This window comes from Toxorhynchites rutilus, chromosome 2 (assembly GCF_029784135.1).
Source record: "Toxorhynchites rutilus septentrionalis strain SRP chromosome 2, ASM2978413v1, whole genome shotgun sequence".
Lineage (NCBI taxonomy): Eukaryota > Metazoa > Arthropoda > Insecta > Diptera > Culicidae > Toxorhynchites > Toxorhynchites rutilus.
In genome coordinates, this window is record NC_073745.1 from 260,109,938 (window position 1) to 260,129,452 (window position 19,515).

At 37.7% G+C, this 19,515-nt stretch overlaps 1 protein-coding gene across 1 annotated transcript in view; it reads right to left on the bottom strand.

Annotated features, from left to right (window-relative positions):
• LOC129771384 (uncharacterized) overlaps window positions 1-19,515 on the bottom strand; it is a 191,397-nt gene that overhangs the window by 25,901 nt on the left and 145,981 nt on the right. Inside the window, exon 4 of the mRNA XM_055774971.1 lies at window positions 6,625-6,773. Coding sequence (XP_055630946.1) covers window positions 6,625-6,773 — 149 coding nt within the window. The remainder of the gene's footprint in view (window positions 1-6,624; window positions 6,774-19,515) is intronic.

The window sequence follows — 19,515 nt, forward strand, 5'->3', positions numbered from 1 at the left end:
GTGCCAGTCGCAAAACTGCCTTCAACTAGTATTGCATTTGCGCTAATATTGATCATAATGAAGCATTTCTACTGTTTTTGAGGTTGTTATTAACAAAAAGAGTTTATTTCGCTTGTTTAGTCACCAAGAAAGTAAATGTCGTTTTGGAATTTTGTGACAGCTGCGCTTCTCTCGAGCATGAGAAAGTAATGCAAGTAATGCAGTAATATTAACAGAAGCGTTTCTTTTGAGAATAGCGCAAAATGATGAGAAGTGTTTATATTCCTAGTAGTTTCAAGCCACCAATATATGGCTCTGTATGCATGCTATGGCGAACGCTTGTTTGGCGGTTGGTTTACGTTGTACGAACGATGCCTAGAGGTGCGATTCCTTTGAGGCATACTAAATAACATGTAGCATGATATTTGATACTTGCAAGTTTCTAAAATTTCACAGCATTATAGAATAATATCCGAAGGTAGAAACAAGCGACTTATATAAAATAACAGTGTAGTTATACGTCAACAATGCGGTCGTATCTTGGACACAACCTCCTATAATTTTTTTTTATTGTAGAACCATTTGACGATAATTGTTTGATGATTCATTCTTGTGCTCGCAGAACAATACATGATCGAGATTAGCGCAGCCTTAGTGGAGAAACTTTCTCCTTAGTGGAGAAAGTTTTGCTACTGGCAAGCTAAACCAAATTACATACAAAATTCCAGAACGACATTCACTTTCTTGGTGACTAAATAAACGAAATAAACTCTATCTGTTAATCTCAACAACCTCGAAAAGAGTAGCACTGCTTCGTTATGATCAAGATTAGCGCAAATGCAATCCAAGTTGAAAGCAGTTTTGTGACTTGCACGCGAGCTAAAATAAATTAATAACTTAATATAACTTATTGAATAACTTGGAATTCCCCAAATAATTTTTAAGTGCACAACCTTAACGCCTGCTTCGCTATAGCGTCAGTTCAATGCATTGATGACAGAAACCAAACAATGTTAACTACTTGGAAGAAAGGCTGAATATTTGCCTCAGCAGAGATTCATTACTAATACCTTAGCGTAAATATCTCCCTCCCGCTATCTCCCTTCCATGTTTATATTTATCCTTGCGACTGCATAATTTGCAACACCAAACGCACGCACGTACGCACACAAATATCCATATATCGATGGCTTGAAGCAACTAACCAGTCATCAGAAAACAAACGCAGCGCTGCGATTGAGTTAATTTTCGTCAGCGCGCGCTCAAAGAAAACTTGTATTCTGTCTTGGTGCGAAGAGCACAAAATTCATAAGCACGACACCGCAAAATGTACCCGGCGCAGAACTCAAATACTAAACATTTCTTCTCACTTGTGTGATGCGCGTCTCATTCTATACACACACATACACATCAAATTCTAGCGCCCGCTTTGTCTTCATTCGTTCTAAGTAAAGCATAAAAACAACAGCGCCCCCCCCCCCCATTTGAACCGTATACGCTTGGGTGAAGAAAAATATCTCAACAGAGAGAGCAATCCAGATTCAAGCGCGCAGTAGAGAAATACGGCGCAAATTTCAGCGTAAAACTCAGCCTAACACTGGGCGCAGATCTCTGCGATAGAACGGCGCTGACAACCAAACATTTCGTCTGTGTTTCGGAGCGTGCTCATTCGCCAGAGCGCATGTGTGCACAAGGAGTGGGAGACAACTGGGTACAAAAATCTTGTAGCGCATCAGCATTGAGTTGCATTCTGAAGACTGCAACTAACTATACACACACTCATCTCCGTTTCGCACTCTTCTCAACAGAAGCCCTTTATGTTAATATTGCCAGTCTAGATTAGCTTAGCTGTTATCCTTTGTGGAGAGAATTTTCGTGCCGTCATGCAAAACCAAATCATAGACAAAATTTCAGAACATTTATTTTCTTGGTCAGCTGACGATAGCCTAGATTGATGATTATCCACACAATTGTGTAACTCAGAACCTTAATGCAATGGCGTCAGTTTGATGCAATGATTGCAATGCCAAAGACATCAGCGAGTGAGTAATTTGTTTGCGTCCACATCTCAATCCGAAACGAAGACATGTGATGACGCAAAACAAGGAAGAACAAGCGATTTTCATTGCTTTGAATACAGAATGATACTGAAAGTTTGCCTTCCTTCCTTGATTCAGACTTCATACTTCTTCAGTTCATTCGTCTCTAACCTTCAAATAGGCCCTTGAATAACTTTACTTTTTCCATCATATTACTCCCTCACCCCCATTGCCTTGAGAAATGCATTCAATCCCTCGCCGTCAGCTCGCCCAGCAACGATGTTGTTCAGTCAATTTCCTCACAAAGAATGAAAGTTTGCCTCAGCGAGATCCACTGTTTATACTCTAGGCAAATATTCTACTTCGTTCTTCTTCTTTTCCATTGCTCACGGAGACTTTACATCTTACAATTTCCCCTTCGTTGATCGTCGATAAGTTGCTCGTTATTGGCAGCTCTGTTCGGGAAAGCACACAAATGAACAGAACATATGTATGAGGGAATTGGAATGCTTCCAATTTTCATCAATTTAAACCATATTCAGACTATGGGATTGTAATGTAGAGCATATTAAACAAATGTTAGGGAATTTCCGACTCGTTTAGTATGTAAATCGCCAAAATCCGTTCGCGGCAAAAATAGTTATTAACGTTAACTTTATTCCATAAAAACGTGACCTGCTTTCTGATTTGGCACCCTTAATAAAAGACGTAGTTCTACGTCAAAAAATGGATGGGTTATATCTATGATATAACCGCAAGGTTGATGTGGGACTACCTTAGCTTAGCAATCATTCGTTTGTATTGATTAAAATCTTGATTGAATGAAACAGTTTCCAAATTCAATTGAATTCAATATAATTGTTTTGTGAGTAAAAGGATTGTATGATGCCATGTAAGGTCAACTCATGCATTGTGATAGATTATGTTCCTCGTTACAAGTAAATTTAATGACAGACCTTTGATGTTTGCTATGATGCCTAGGACAAAATATATGTACGGAAGAATTATCAAACGATTATTTTATTTTACATTTCCCTCTGAATTTTACATCTCTCAAGTGTACGTACTTCTCGAACCGCGAATTTGCTTGAAACTGGAAAGTTCATTCGCTTCTAGTGTCTGGACGGTTTTCCCAGGTTCCTAAGTTTAGTAGATCGTTAGGACAAACATATTCTAGTCTGCGCAAAGGCAAGCGAGGACAAAAGTACTCGCGGTTTGCAATTATTTGCAGAGCCGATTTCCCCAGAAACCTTAGTTTTGAAGTCTGTGTTAGGGAAACACATTTCAATCGGAACAAAAATACCCCCGACTTACATGAATGTGAGATGCCGATTTCCTCCAGGCACCTTTCATATGCTTTCATCTCTGTTAGGGAACACATTTCGGTGGAAGCAAAAGCTCCCCCTACTTTCATGTGTTTGCAATGCCGATTTCTTCATCGCTGCTTGGTTTTGCAATGCCGATTTCCTCAAGGCTGCTTGGTTTTGATGGCTGTGTTTCGGAAGCCGTAAATCGGGCCAATCAAAACGAGGCAGTTAGCGCGTTTATATAACGTTCAATATTTTACTTTTTTTTTAAAATAACATTTTGTTAGTTGCAATAGATGCGTAGAAATATTCCCTATCAATTGATGCAAACATCTTTCCGATCCAGTAAGAAATGTTCGAGTTATAAGCATTCGAAATTTTTAATTTTTTCTTGCATGTTCTGTGTTTAGGTTTTCATTTTACCCTCCATATATTCCGGTTAGACGTAGTCCCACGTCAAAAACCATCGTATTTTGTAAATAACTTTTAACAACTCTTTTGTGAATAATTTGGTGGCCCTGAGAAGTGCCAATATAGTTTGTATCGTTCTCACGATGCCCATGGTTTTGTCCTCATTTTGCAAAAGCACTATTCTCGACAGACTGAATGCAGTCACAGGCACTGGTGTGCTGAATCGATTCCAGGACAGTGACGGATAACGGTTATCCATTTGATGAAAACACGGTGGTTGTTGCTGCTGATATTCATGGAACTATGGCCTTGACGTCCCCACAAACTGCAGATTTTTTATCGTCCAATAGTTTGATCGGCTTCTTGATCAGTACGGAGAGATATCCATACACGCACGCACAATGCATCGATTCAGTTGGATCGGTGTTTGCACTATCTCAAACCGTACAAAACTAGCGGCCGGACTCTTAGAGCCTCCGAAAACTGCAAACTTTTTATCGGCAGACAGTTTGATCGAATTGGCCTGTTAGTGCAAAAACCGACCCAACAGAATCAGTGTTATGTGCGCATATGCATATCTCTCAATACTGATTAAGTCGGTTCATCAAACTATCGGTTTTAAAATAGTCTGCAACCTGCGGAGGCTCTTAGTGCCACTTAATGTCACAAATGACACTGCTCCAGCCTCTCCTGTCGTTGCTGCCACTCCATGATGAAACGATTAGCGCATCCGTTCTGCTCCGCGGTTAGAAATAGAATGATGTTTTTGGAAAGCAACAGCCAAATTTATATCATTCGATTTGCGATAGGGGGTCTTCGTAGCCACTCGGTTACGCGTTCACTTACTAAGCGATCGATCGTGAGTTCAAATTCAGGGCCCTCAATCGACCATCTTTGTTTTGTTATAGAATAACTACGAATAACCACGCAACCATCATCAGCGATGGAGATCGATCCACGGTGGAGCAAAGATCGATTCATCCATACAACTGCTTTGCTCTGCAAGAAACATCGGGCTGCTGTTTTATTAATAATCCAACAATGATCAATATCAACTGTCTCCGCTGTCCGGTCTGCTGAACAGTGCATATCTCTCAATACTGATGGAAGAACAGAAAGAATACTATTACGCCTAAATGGCTACTACTTTGTGTAATTTACAATTTATAGAACCATAAACATATGTACATGTAGACGATTAAAACCAGGCTCTGTTACAGCTAAAATGCTAATGAGCCTAATAAATAAACAAATGAGATAAAAATATGCGGTAGAATCACAAGTGGGAGTGGTTTACAATATGATTCTTCATTGGTACCCAAGTTATATTCCGCTATTACTCTGGTTGCTCGTTTTGGTCGGAGCCTTTTGAGGAGCACAAATCGGACCAATCAAAACGAGGCACACAATGCGTTTGGACAATGCTTGACATTTGACAATTATTCAATTGTTTATCTCAAGAAAAATTAAATGTTATTCATTCTGATAGATTCTGATTTCCTATCGATTGATGCAAACACCTTTGCGATCTATTAAGAAATGCTCAAGATATGAGCGTTCAGAATCTTTCATTTTTTGCTTCTTGTTCAGTGCCTAAATTTTTCATTTTACCCCTCATATCTTCCGGATAGACGTAGTCCTACGTAAATATCCGAAGTTATTAATAAGTGGCATGAACCAAATAACAGCGTAGTTCTACGCCAACAAAGTGGTCGTATCTTGGACACAACCTCCTATAATTTTTTTCCAGGGGGGGCACAAACACACTCGAGTCAAGTTTTACTGAATTGTCAAGTTGGTTTACAGTATTTCTTAGCAAAATTACATTGCCAAAGCTCCCAGAAACAACGCCCGAAAAACACTCAGATCGGCAACGGAAAACCACGCTATCCATATAGCTGCCAGCGCTGACATATAAAAGCGTGATAATATTACACCTCATCATAAAATGAAGTTGGGAAGTGTTTTCTAAGAGGATAAAGAAGAACATGAACGAGAATATGTCTTCGTCTGTCTGGGCATTGTATTTGGCAAACTATACGAAAAGCTTTCATATGCTTTCATTTAAATGTATCTCCTGTTTCGCTCGCTCATATTGGCTCTAGCATATATATTATACAAATTATATACATGTATCGGGGAGTAGAACATTTTCTGTTATTTTTCAGCCCATTTAATGTAATAAATCGGGATGCCATACCATGTGCTAAAAATAAACTTTGCGTGTAGTCTTGACGTATGCTTCGTCATCAATCACACAGCAGCTGTACTCAAGGAACATCTTCAAGTAAAGCTTCCTGTCGCGGATTTTTGCTACAGTTTGCTGGGGTCATTGCGGTTTAGGAGGTTCTGAGCCTTATATGAATATCATCCAACCCTTACTTTGACTTTGATTTTCTGGCCAAAACTTTGTGAAACGCCGACCTAATTGATTACATCACGTGTTGAAATATTGGGATTTCAGGTGAAATCGTGACAATCCGCAATATTTTTTTTTCCCAAAACACGATCGAATTGCTCACGATTTTGCATTTGAGCGCAAATTTTATTCATGAGGGTCCACTTGACTTATTTCCATCTTGGTCGAAATGAAATACACATTCGCAGGATATAAACAATACAGTTCAAAAAGAAACTGTGTAAATTAGGTTGATTCCTACCCAGTAAAAAACAATTTACGTACAACCTGCCGTAATTAGGAAGTTTTCAGAGTTTCTCTCAATTACGATAATTCAATATTCACCCTTTAGTGCATAATTTTTACACAAAATATGTTCTCCTTATAGACACTCCCGCAGTCAGAAGAATGAAGAGATGGTGCAGCGCGGCCTTTTCACCACAACTACAACTATTGGTACACTTTTGTATAGAAAACTAAGTTAACCTACCTTGACACAGAAAGGTCGGCTCGCCAGCGTATTGCGTGGGATAAGCTGGAGCTCGGTCACCCGGCAGCATGTACGGACATTTTTGCTCTACGGTTTGACATACATCTAGACACGGTCGTATTCGTACTCGTTGCGTTTTTCGGCGTGAACTGTAATGAAACATGGGGAAACAATGTGAATAAGTGATTGCAGAATGAGATATCTATTTAAGGGAGTGGGGATGTCGGAAATCACCTCAAATGAAGTGGCATTGGTTTGGTTCGGTGAGGAAGAAAAGAAATATATTCTATTTCGAGATAATAAGAGAACTAGATTACGAAAGATAATGACCGCTAGTAAAACTTAAGTCATTGGATTCTTTCATCGCTCGTAGTATTATGTCTTAATATTGTCCCGCGTTGCTGAAAGTAAATTTAATTCGGAGCCGTAAAAAGAAGAACATTATTCAGTTTTATTGCGAAACTTGTTCTTTCTCCTCGATACTATCTCCTCTAATTCTGCCCAGTTGCTTTCACCGGGAGTGTATGCATTAATTCATCACTCCCACGAGCTTCACATAACGGAAGATGTTCTTCATTTTAACATCACTCGTATCAGTTAACGGACCAAACGAAGGATGGGGGAGTGCAGATCTCGTTAAACTATGCACTCTGTTTAACTCATATTGTAGTCCAGAATTTGAAGAATTCATTTTAATGCCACGTTCTTTACATAGTATCGCAAAACTAGTTGAAACGGGCTTCATTAATTGGTACAGATTGCAATACATCTTGTGAGCTCTGAAGCAAACATTAGCTTTCATATATTGCTTTCATATATTTATATAAAAGCAAACCTGCACATCCGTTCGGCTTACTTACGGTGCATATTTCAATTTTAACTTCATTTACGGAACCGAACCGGCAGATCCGGCCACACTTTCTTGCATAGCTCACAATTTCAAGTCGCTCTGCAGTGGAAAATGCAGGAAAGCGCGCTCGGTGCCACAGAACCACTTAGATCCGCGAGGATAAGATTGATAAAGAAACCAGCCGAGTGCTGATAAAAAGCCGACAGCCGAGACACGGACGTCTTCTCTTCCCGACCAGGATGATGTGATGATGAATTTCTTATTCATGCTCAATCCTTAAATCCACGACAAAACAGTATGCTAAGCATTACTAGCGCTAGCGATAACGCTGAAGCATGTTGTATCATTGCGAATCTCGAGAAGGTTTTGAGTGACAGCTCGTGCAGAAAGAACGGATCTATGTCGAGTCGAAAGCAAGAAGTAATACACTGCACAAAACTCGCTGATAGGTATTGTGTTACGACATTCGGTTTCGCTGTTTTTGGGAATAATTATTCAATTGGCGCTTCAAAACATCATAGGATATCTACACTGGGTGACAATGAATGTATGGGAAAAAATCGACCCTAAAATCTCAAAAAGTTACCCTATACAAAATGTTCACCACCTCGAAAAACCATCCTATGCTAAATTTCAGCTCAATCGGACTTAAGGTAGAGTGGCGCAAAGTGCTCAAAGACACTCTGGGACTTACCCTATGCTAATATTTTGCTCATTAACCGAAAATCGTTATTTATAAATTTTTTGTTGTTGCCAAATGCCTTTAAATTGCATTACTTGTCGAGATTTACTGTTATCTCGAAAAAAAAAAATTGTCGATCTGTAATCAAGTACCTGGTAATTGGATATGGAATCAAGGAACTGAAAATCGACATCAGGGATTGGGAATGGCGAGTCCTCATCTGTAAACCATATATGGAATTTAATTTCACGGTCGGAATCGGGATCTAAAATACATTCAAATCTATTCAAAATAAAACGAACTTAAAGTTTGCTGCTGAAAGGGGTTTTCGTTGAGTATTCAAAGCAACTTAGATACATTAACTCTGCTGTACTTTTTTTTTTTTACTTGTTAGAATGCTTTATTGCTTTGTTCATAGTTTTATGTATACATTGTCATATAATTTCTAAGAGATTCACTATTTTTGTCATTATCTACAACTTCTAAATTATACATTATATATCGAATGAATGTTTTCAAAATTATGCTTTTTATGCTTCTATTACAATGAATTTTAGCGTAGTGCAAATTATCAAAGTTTATACTGTTTTGTTGAGCTGTTGTGTTTATGTTCGTAATAGTTGTCTGCCAAAGATTGAGAACTATGCGGCATTCTGAAAATTTATGTCTAATGGTTTCTATTTGCCCACAATGTTGACAATCCGGATTATCTCTTCTCTCTTGTCGATAAAGTAACTCATTATGATGCAGCTTCCCATGAACCAGCAGAAAATATATTGACTTCTCATCAGACGTAAGGTTTCTGTTATTAATATTTTTCCACACCGTTTTCCAATTCTGTATAAGTCTCCTGGTAATCCCAACAGGAGGCAGCTGCTTTAACATGTGATTATAGATAAGGTTTGATGTCGGGTTATCTATTATGCTTCGGGGTATATTTTCCATCACAATTTAGAACATATATAAGTATTGAGAAGGATAATTTTTTGCCTAATATTAACCAAACGTGGACGATTCATCCATAGTAAACCGTTTACGTTACGGTAGACAGTTTCCCAGTTCCGGGAGATAGTATCCTTTATGTTATTTTTGAACGTTACGCCTAGTACTTTTATAACATCTTTCTTGACGAGTCCCGTCCAATTTGGAAGCGGAGGACCAATATCCATTGCTGTCGTTTTTGCCATATTTAATTTAGCTCCTGCTGCTATCGCAAAACGTTCAAAACACTCCAGTATTCGAGGAATTTTTGTTGAAGCACGAACAATGATTGTGATATCGTCTGCGTATGTTATAACACATTCTTCTGGGCCGCAACATATTTCCGTCAAAGCGTCCAGGAGTGGTTGAAGATATATAACAAATAGGAGCATGCTTAGTGGGTCACCTTGTCTGACAGATCTTTTAACCGGAAAACTTTCACTCGTGCAGCCATTTATCACTATTTGCGATTTCGCAAGACCCGTTAAAATGGTCAATAAATTTACAAAAAGAGTATTGAATCCCATCCTACGAATAGTTTCCAACAGATATGAAATGCTGACTCTATCAAAAGCACTGCTAAGATCACATGCGATAGCAATTCCTCCTGTACCCTCTTGTTTAGATAATGCAATGTAATCCCTGACTGTGCATGTAGCTTCAAAAATATTGCGATTTCCATTGCTGCATTTTTGGTGCGAAGAAAGAACATCTGAGGTGATCTGTTCAAGACGATATTTCATCACTCTGCTGAATATTCTATAGTCTACGTTCAGCAGTGTGATGGGTCTCAGTCCATCCAGTCTATTGTCTCCTCCTTTTTTACGTACCAGCACGATTATTCCATCTTGCAGATCTTGTCTAATATTCCCATTTTTAATCTCGTTCATCACCAACACTAACTCTCTTTTTATTATGCTCCAGGCTTTTATGTAAAACTCCCTAGAGATACCATCTTTCCCGGGTGATTTGTTAGCTGCAGAACTTTTGATAATGGTGAAAATCTTATTTTCCGACAGATCTTCATTGCTGTCGTTTTTGCCATATTTAATTTAGCTCCTGCTGCTATCGCAAAACGTTCAAAACACTCCAGTATTCGAGGAATTTTTGTTGAAGCACGAACAATGATTGTGATATCGTCTGCGTATGTTATAACACATTCTTCTGGGCCGCAACATATTTCCGTCAAAGCGTCCAGGAGTGGTTGAAGATATATAACAAATAGGAGCATGCTTAGTGGGTCACCTTGTCTGACAGATCTTTTAACCGGAAAACTTTCACTCGTGCAGCCATTTATCACTATTTGCGATTTCGCAAGACCCGTTAAAATGGTCAATAAATTTACAAAAAGAGTATTGAATCCCATCCTACGAATAGTTTCCAACAGATATGAAATGCTGACTCTATCAAAAGCACTGCTAAGATCACATGCGATAGCAATTCCTCCTGTACCCTCTTGTTTAGATAATGCAATGTAATCCCTGACTGTGCATGTAGCTTCAAAAATATTGCGATTTCCATTGCTGCATTTTTGGTGCGAAGAAAGAACATCTGAGGTGATCTGTTCAAGACGATATTTCATCACTCTGCTGAATATTCTATAGTCTACGTTCAGCAGTGTGATGGGTCTCAGTCCATCCAGTCTATTGTCTCCTCCTTTTTTACGTACCAGCACGATTATTCCATCTTGCAGATCTTGTCTAATATTCCCATTTTTAATCTCGTTCATCACCAACACTAACTCTCTTTTTATTATGCTCCAGGCTTTTATGTAAAACTCCCTAGAGATACCATCTTTCCCGGGTGATTTGTTAGCTGCAGAACTTTTGATAATGGTGAAAATCTTATTTTCCGACAGATCTTCCATAAGGCGTTCATTTTCGTCGTGGTTTGCGTCCAGTGTTCTTCTTGGATAGAATAATTCATCGTTCTCGGTGTCTTCTTCTTCGTACAGTTTTTGGTAATGCTCGAAAATAACACGGTTGATCTCTGTTTTATCCGTAATTTGTCGTTGATTCACTTCTAATTTTACAATGTTGGTTTCTCGTCATCTGTTCTCTTGCTCCGCAATTTGAAAAATCGACACGTCTTCGCCTCCCAGTAATGAAATATTGGGTCTCCTTCTCGAATAACTAAATTGTTTTTGTTTTTGCAGCATTATCGCTTTTATTCTATTTATTTCGGTTGTGCGATCATGTTCCCGATGTTCCTCAAAAGTGCGATTCAAACAGGCGTAATAAAAACCCATTGTGCTATTGAACGTTTGTATTGCAATCGAATTTTTCTAACGAAAAAATGATCTTATTTTCCCTTTCACATAGGAAGCCCACCAGTCGACCCATGATTCATAATTTCTTTTTTGGCGTATCCAGTAATTCCATTTAAATCTCAATTCATTCAAATTTCCGTCTGTAAGCAGTTGATTATTCAATTTCCAATGAGGACGCTCAACTGTGTGTGGTCGCAAAGGGAGAACAATGCGAGATATCACTGCTTTGTGATCACTGAAGCAATTGGCATGAAGCCTGCAATATCGTGTATTGTGAAGACATGCCTGCGTGACGTATATTCGATCAATTCTGGACATAGATCGTCCACTGACAAATGTGTAGTCTATCTGATGATTAAAGTGCTTCCACACATCTTTCAAATTTAATCCTTCGCATAGTCTCTTCAACATAGTACTTATGTTTGATACTCCTGTTGCATCGTTTGAGTCAGTGACTGAATTGAAATCACCCAACATTATGGTGTGTGTAGAAAAATTTGATAAATATTGAGGAATTGTTTGGTTGAAAAATAGTTCTCGAGCAGCTCTGTTATTCGATCCTGACGGCGCATACACATTTAAAATATTTATTAAATTGTCATCGTTCCCCAATTCGATGCATACCAACCTCGAGTCCAAGCTTCGTTGCACTCGCCTAACATTTATCCCATTTCGAACTGCTATCGCTGTACCCCGCTGCGTTTCATTTACGTTCAATATCATATTGTAACCATGCAAACATATGCAATCACCAGCTACCTCTTGGAATGCAATGATATCTAAATCTAGTGAACGTACGAATGCGCGTTGATTTTGTTATTATTGCATATGCCGTTTATATTCATGGTTGCGAAAGTGTATGAAAAATTTTGTATATTTACTCCAGCCATAATTATTGATTACTTGCCGTCGCTTTTCGACCTCGTTGATCGTCGTGCTCTCGTGTTGTCTACTATTTCATCGTCAGAAATTTCCATAGTAGTCTTCTCCTCCGCTCGGGTAAGAGAGTTTGATCTACTATTCGTTTGAGTGATACGTGGACGATCACTCACCATGCTGCTCGTCATTGGTTTGTGTGTTTGGTAGATAGTCTGCTCATTCGTTAGATCGGTGTGTGGTGCTGTGGTTTTAACTGCTTTTTCCCTAGATTCCTCATCCAGGGGTTGAGCGGGGCGTTTGAAATGACTTTGGGATTGCTGTGTTGTGTTTTGTTGGGTCGACAAATGTGTTTTTTGTGGTGTTTCTTTTTCTTGTACGGAATCGGCATGCTCTCTTGTCGGACCGACAAGCACTTTGGAGTAGAGCGTTGGACTTTTGCTTTGAGTCGATAGTTTCACTCGGTTTTCAGCGCAGCTGGTCCCGAAATGGACCTCCTGATTACAGTGTCTACAAGTTTGTATTTGATTTGTGTAGGTGCAGTGGCTGCTGTAACCTTTGATGTTTACGAAAGATGGAATTGAAGAATTCATGCGAATGCGTACAATACGTACGCCGCTCGGGGTTTGAGAGAAGAACTGTGATCGACACATTTCATGTTTGATGCTAATAATCTCTCCATAATTCGAGAGATATTCCACAATCCACTCTTCTGGCATCTTCGGTGGCAGATGATGTAATTTCACGTCAGTTCCACCATCCTCCACGTAAAGTCTCATACGGTGAGGATTCCCATTGTTGTTGAGAACGAACTTATCGTCGTACTCCTCCACTACCTCTCGAACCGCCTCTTGTGTTCTCAGTTCCACGAATACTTTTCCTTCGATCCGATCGATTTGTATGGCAGCTACTTCTACTGGTGTCAGCTTCAAGTTTTTAGCGATGAAGTTGAAAATACTTTCGTCTCTCAACCTGCGTAATCCTTGAATATCGATGAAGAAGTTATGTTTCCTCAACGAATCCATTTTCGCAGCTGGGGGCTTGGTCTTAAGAGCAAGCTTTAAACCCCTAATGTATACGGTACTGATATAAACTTTTTGATTTGAAATTTCCGATCACTTCGATTTACGTCTGCTCAACACGAATGCTTAGCGGTGATTCTTGTACTCGTGATTTTCCGAATCTGATAAATGAGGTACCTAGGTAGCTTACGAAATGTTACCTAATTCTATCAATAGTTCGAAATTTTTAATTTCGCGACTTGGTCCGCTATGACCTAACACCGAGCGTATGTTTGTGATTTGTATTCTTGAATTTGAAATCCACTAGAAGCTGAATTGAGGTTCGGTATCTGCGTTCTTCGTCCGGAATTCGAATTTAGAGCTGGAATCCACAATCGATCTTGGAATCATACCGGGTGTATAAATATGCAACCGGGATTCACACATTGATAGTTATACAGGAAAATGTAAATAGTTAAAAGTCGATTCGATCGCCATTTTTTAGGTTTTTAACATCTGTCAACAACATCCAATGCAAAACTCGGAAAATCGGAATTTGGCTCAAAAAATTTAAAAGTGGCCACTTTGATGTGAGGAACAAGGAGCGAGTAGAACCGCCGAAACAGTTTGAAAACACCGGAAACCGTTCAGAACTGCTAAAAGTGCAAAGAACAATTGATCGAATTGAATCATGATTTGCTCCAAAAACGTCCGGAATATCAGATAATGACAATATCCTGTCACACCGAGCAAAATCGAGCAGATATTAATAACGCTCTACTACCACGTGCAGCTATTCACCAGGTCTGGATCATTCTGATGACCAGTCGTTTTCATCGATGGGCTACGCAATCGCAGAGCAGCTGTTCAATTTATAGGGTACCTTGATAATCTTTGAACACATTCCAAATGTCTGTCTGAGGAATTCTAGCTAGAAGTCAATTTCAGTTGTATGGAAAACAACAACTGAAACTATCTTCAAAAACATTTGAATTTGCGAGTTACAAATGTTATATTGCCGAATTAATAACATTTACATAATCTTACTTTGAAAAATGCGATTAAAAATATTGTTTAATTTTGCTGATTTGGCACTATAATTCTTAAAAATAAAACTAATAAAGTACATCTTCAAAATAAGCTATATATTAAAATGCGAATTTTAGCCGCACGATTTTTTTACAACGCCTGATAAAATCTTTCTACAGTTCTTCAATCATTCGTGGTGCTGATACACAAAAATATTATGAAAATAATAAGGTAAATGATTTTGGTTTGTCCAGTCGGAAATATGATCATGGGTTTGTCCACTTTTTTGAATGCTCCAATTCAGCACATCTTTGTCAAATCAGGTATTCGAATGTTGCAAAACATATAAATAAAATTGTCTTTTTCATTATTTACAGTAGTTTTATAGTATATTTTTACGAAATCACATGTTTTAAAGGATTATAAAATACACCATCTATTGTTGTCAATTCGCCCCTCATTCGAGCTAACTTTTAATCGATCACCAGATGATTGTTTCGCACGTATTCAGACCTTTTCTGGATTATAACACTTACATATATTGTAAACATCATTTTTGCATACCATTTGTATCAGATTTACATAGCAAAACCATTAAATTAACGCATTTTGATGAACTCAATTCTGATCATGCGTTGTCCAATTCAAAAATGTTGTTTTGTCCACATGATTTCTATGGCAACCGTTTGGCGCGCTGCAATTTGTTTATTGTGTCTTTCGGGCATAGCAGAAACAAAGTTTCTTTATATTGAGTGCGTTGAGGTAAACACTTTTAAAATGCCCAAGAAAATGCAATGTTCTGAGGAAAGCCTATATTATAAATAGATCAATATGATGGCAGTAAACTCAAGCAATGATAAATGCAACATCTAATTGAGAATTCGAATGTTTTCTTTCAAAAATAGTGGTTTCTAAAGCCGGACAAACCATGATCAGTTTTTGGACAAACCATGATCAGAGGTGGTCATACCATGATCATAATTCCTCTTTGAGGAAAATCCTCGAAAAACATAAAAATTTGAATAAGTTCAACACCTTATGGTAGTATTATCTACTAGAGACTTGGGGCTTTTCTACAAACCCAAACTCGTATCGATTATATGTGATTTTAATGAAGAAAAATCGATTTGCATTTAGTAGTTGCGTAAAAACACCCCAAATCGGACAAACCAAGCTCATTTACCCTACTTTTCCAGACGCTGTAATTTTTCAGCTCATATTCCATTTGATCGGTGTTAAGTCAGAGCGAACCAAGTCGTAAAACTAAAAATTTCGAGTTATTGATTGCATTATGTTAAACATTTTGTAAGCTACATTCTACATTTGTAAGATTTGGAAAATCACGTACAGCAAGAATAACTAATCGAAATTGTTTTGAACGGTCAATAGAAACCCCTTGTAGCACCAAACTTCAAACTCGCTTTTCTCGAAATCATAAAAATGTCACTTGGTCCAGTCTGACTTAACACCGACCATTTGTCGAACGCTTCCATAACCTGAAACTCTCATTTCCTTTAGAAAGGGAGCCAGAAACATTTCAAGCCCACGATATAACGTTTTTGTTCGAAAACAAGGGGGGCTGTCATACAAATGAAACACAAGGTTCTGCATAACTCGAGAACTAATCAAGCAAATGAAGCCAAATTTGGCAAGTGGAGGTTTTATGGAACAAGAAATATTTCTATGGTGATTCGACACTCCACCCTCCTTTCTAGGTGGGGGGAAAGGGTCATAGAGTGATCAATCAATGAAGAGCTCTACGATTCATTTCAAACCATTCTACAACAATGAGCGTGTATTTCAATAAAAAAAAATCCATTGTCTTTTCATATACTTTTCATATTCTGTATTTTCTATATGACGAATTTCATGCCAACTTAACTGGCCGTTGGCAGTCGCAGATAGCAGTGAAACATTATGGGTGTCAAGACATGGGTCATTTAAGCAACTTTGCATACTTGAAATATTCGAAAAATACTACTACTTTTTGGAAAAAGCCAAAATTTTTGATACCCATCAATATGGGTATCAAATGAAAGATATTGACTAGTAGAACGCAGTCATTTATGAAAAATGCAAATCTAAGATGGCGGTCACTACAAAATGGCGGATTACATATTTTCTCATCAATATGGGAATCGAAAAAAAGGGCTTGACTAGTAGAACACAGTTATTTATGAAAAATGCAAATCCAAAATGGCCGCCACCACAAAATGTTTTGAAGAAACTTTTTTTTTTCAAAACTGCATCAATATGTGTATCAAATGAAAGGGTTGACTATTTGAACACAAATTCAAAATGAGCCACGTCAGATTTCCATTTTCTATAGTTAGATGTTCCATCACATGTCCCTCGATTTTATTTTAGTCTCATCAATGCCCTAGATTAATGAAGAAAGGAGTGTGGTAACTACTAACTGCTACTTGCCTTATTATTTTCTAGCTTTTAGTACATCGTTTGTATTATTGTTATGTTTAATCACAATAAAACCGTTGAACTTAAAAAACCGTGTTTTTTACTTTTTTTTTTAGTTCTTAGTACATTATCTGTATCATTAGTATATTTCTATACAATAAAACCGTTCAACAATATCTTTAAAATTTTGGATTTGCAATTTTCATAAATAACCGTGTTCTACTAGTCGATCTCTTTCGTTTGATACCCATATTGATGAGGTTCTGAGGGAATATGTAATCCACCATTTTGTAGCGGCCGCCATCTTGTATTTACATTTTTCATCAATAACTGTGTTCTTTTAGTCAAGCACTTTCGTTTGATATCCATATTGATGGGGTTTGAGAAAATATGTAATCCACCATTTTGTAGCGGCCGCCATCTTGTATTTACATTTTTCATCAATAACTGTGTTCTTTTAGTCAAGCACTTTCGTTTGATATCCATATTGATGGGGTTTGAGAAAATATGTAATCCACCATTTTGTAGCGGCTGCCAACTTGTATTAACATTTTCCATCAATAACTATGTTCTACTAGCCAAGCCCTTTCATTTGATACTGATGGGGTTTGAGAAAATGTGTCATTTTGTAGCGGCCGCCATCTTGTATTTACAATTTCTATCAATAACTGTGTTCTACTAGCCAAGCCCTTTCGTTTGATACCCATATTGATAGGATTTTGAATATACAGGGAAACTTCGATATAACGTACCCTCGTTATAACGTACCCTCGATATAACGTACATTTTACCTCGATATAACGTACACATTTCCAAAGTGTAAAGGAAAAATTTTTTCAATATTTTTTTTCTGATAGAACAATGAATTATCTGTGTTGTGATGCTAAAACAAGTTTTGTACCTTCAATCAATTCCGAAATACATCTGTTTTTGTGATTCTGGATTCTAAATGAATCAAGCTTTAATCAACAGTACGAAGGTATACATTATGATAAAGGCTGGCTTCGTCTTCTGATTGAAGTTATTCATTAACATTACTAAAACAGCAACACAATAATGTATTATACAATTCGTACAATTCGATACAACGTACAATTTTGAAAGTGAAATGTACGTTATATCGAAGTTCACCTGTATATATATATATATATATATATATATATATATATATATATATATATATATATATATATATATATATATATATATATATATATATATATATATATATATATATATATATATATATATATATATATATATATATATATAAGTTAAATAGTGAAAGAATTTCGGATAATGAAAACTAAAACTAGTGAGCTATGTTGCTCCTGTTAAGGTTACGACAAGACTGATCTTTATTTTCTATTTCATGTACAAAGCTAGCTTATAATCTACCCTATCTGCCTATCTCTATGTTTCCCTTCTTCCTTCTTCTCAGAAAGAATGTTTAACCGTTTTATGGTGTCGACTCGAGTCCTTATCTGTGGCTGCATAATTGTTCGTCGGTCGCATTTACCACATGGCGTTATTTATGCTTAAGTGTTTACTTAAGCGCTAGAACATTGATGCGTGATGTTTGCTCTGTCTCCTGCTGATAAGTAATGTTGGCGTTGGTCGATACTGAAGATTGGTTGACTGTGTTGATAACTGCTCCCTCTTCAAGAGTGGACCGTCTCGGTACACTGGGCTCTGCACTCTCCTTGGTTGTGGATCTGAAGAGAGTTTTCAAACGATTCCTCAACAGATAGATTGCAAGAAATGATGAAATAATTATTGCTGGAACTCCTGTCCCGAGGGTGAGTGAGAGGTGTCTTCTGTTTAATAACACCAGATGTTCTCTGGTTTGTAGATGAATTTCGTCTAGTTTTTTCAATGTCAGAGTTGCTTCGGTGTTATTTGAGAATATTTGGATTCCGTAGAGTGGGATGAGTAGTGGTGGATCTTCATGATAATATTCTACATTACTAAACTGCGTGCCGTTAATTGTGACTGTACAGTTGCGAAAGTAGATGATCATTGTTCCAGAAATGTATCTGGAAGGTAGCCCACAGTTTGTTTGCATTAGTGTGGCGTTTCCTCTGATTAGCAGATGATTACTGCTTATTTTCTTCGTTTCTTGGGTGTACCTGTCTTCTGTATAATCGCAGCTGCCCGAGACTCCTCTGAGAATTTTGGAGTAACAGTTGTCTTGGGAAACGTCTTCTAGTTGGTTTTTGTTACATAGGGTTTCCTCTCCAATTTCCTGGCAATCGTTTTTAATGAGGTATGTTTCTAATTCATTGAAGAGTGCTCTGTTCGTTGGCAGTTTCAGGATTTTTCCTTCCTTGGGTATCGGTTCCATGATGATATGTGTAAATGTGGATGGTTTGAGATTTGGGACTGAAATCACAAATATTATTTTCGTATCTTTGTGTATTACTGCTAGATCAAGGTACTCGTAGGTTTGGTCGAATGTGTTGATTGTAATGTTGCTGTTTCTTAAAATTGTGGTCGCTTCATTTAGTTCCTCTGGTGTCAGTACGTTCAAATGGATAACCTTTGCTTTTGCTAGTTGAATGCTTTCAAAAATATTTTGTATTTGTTCTCGTAATAAATCTAGTGCCATGTTCAGGTTCATGACTTCTTTAATGATTGTAGCCTGTTCTGCATAGCCTTTATTGTTTACATAAGCGTCTCTTGATTTTATTAGGTTTTTCACTAAAATATCTTGTTGCTCGTTAACCTTTTTGATTATTCTATTCATTTTGGTTTCAATTTGTTTATTGATTTTTATTTGTTCGTTGTT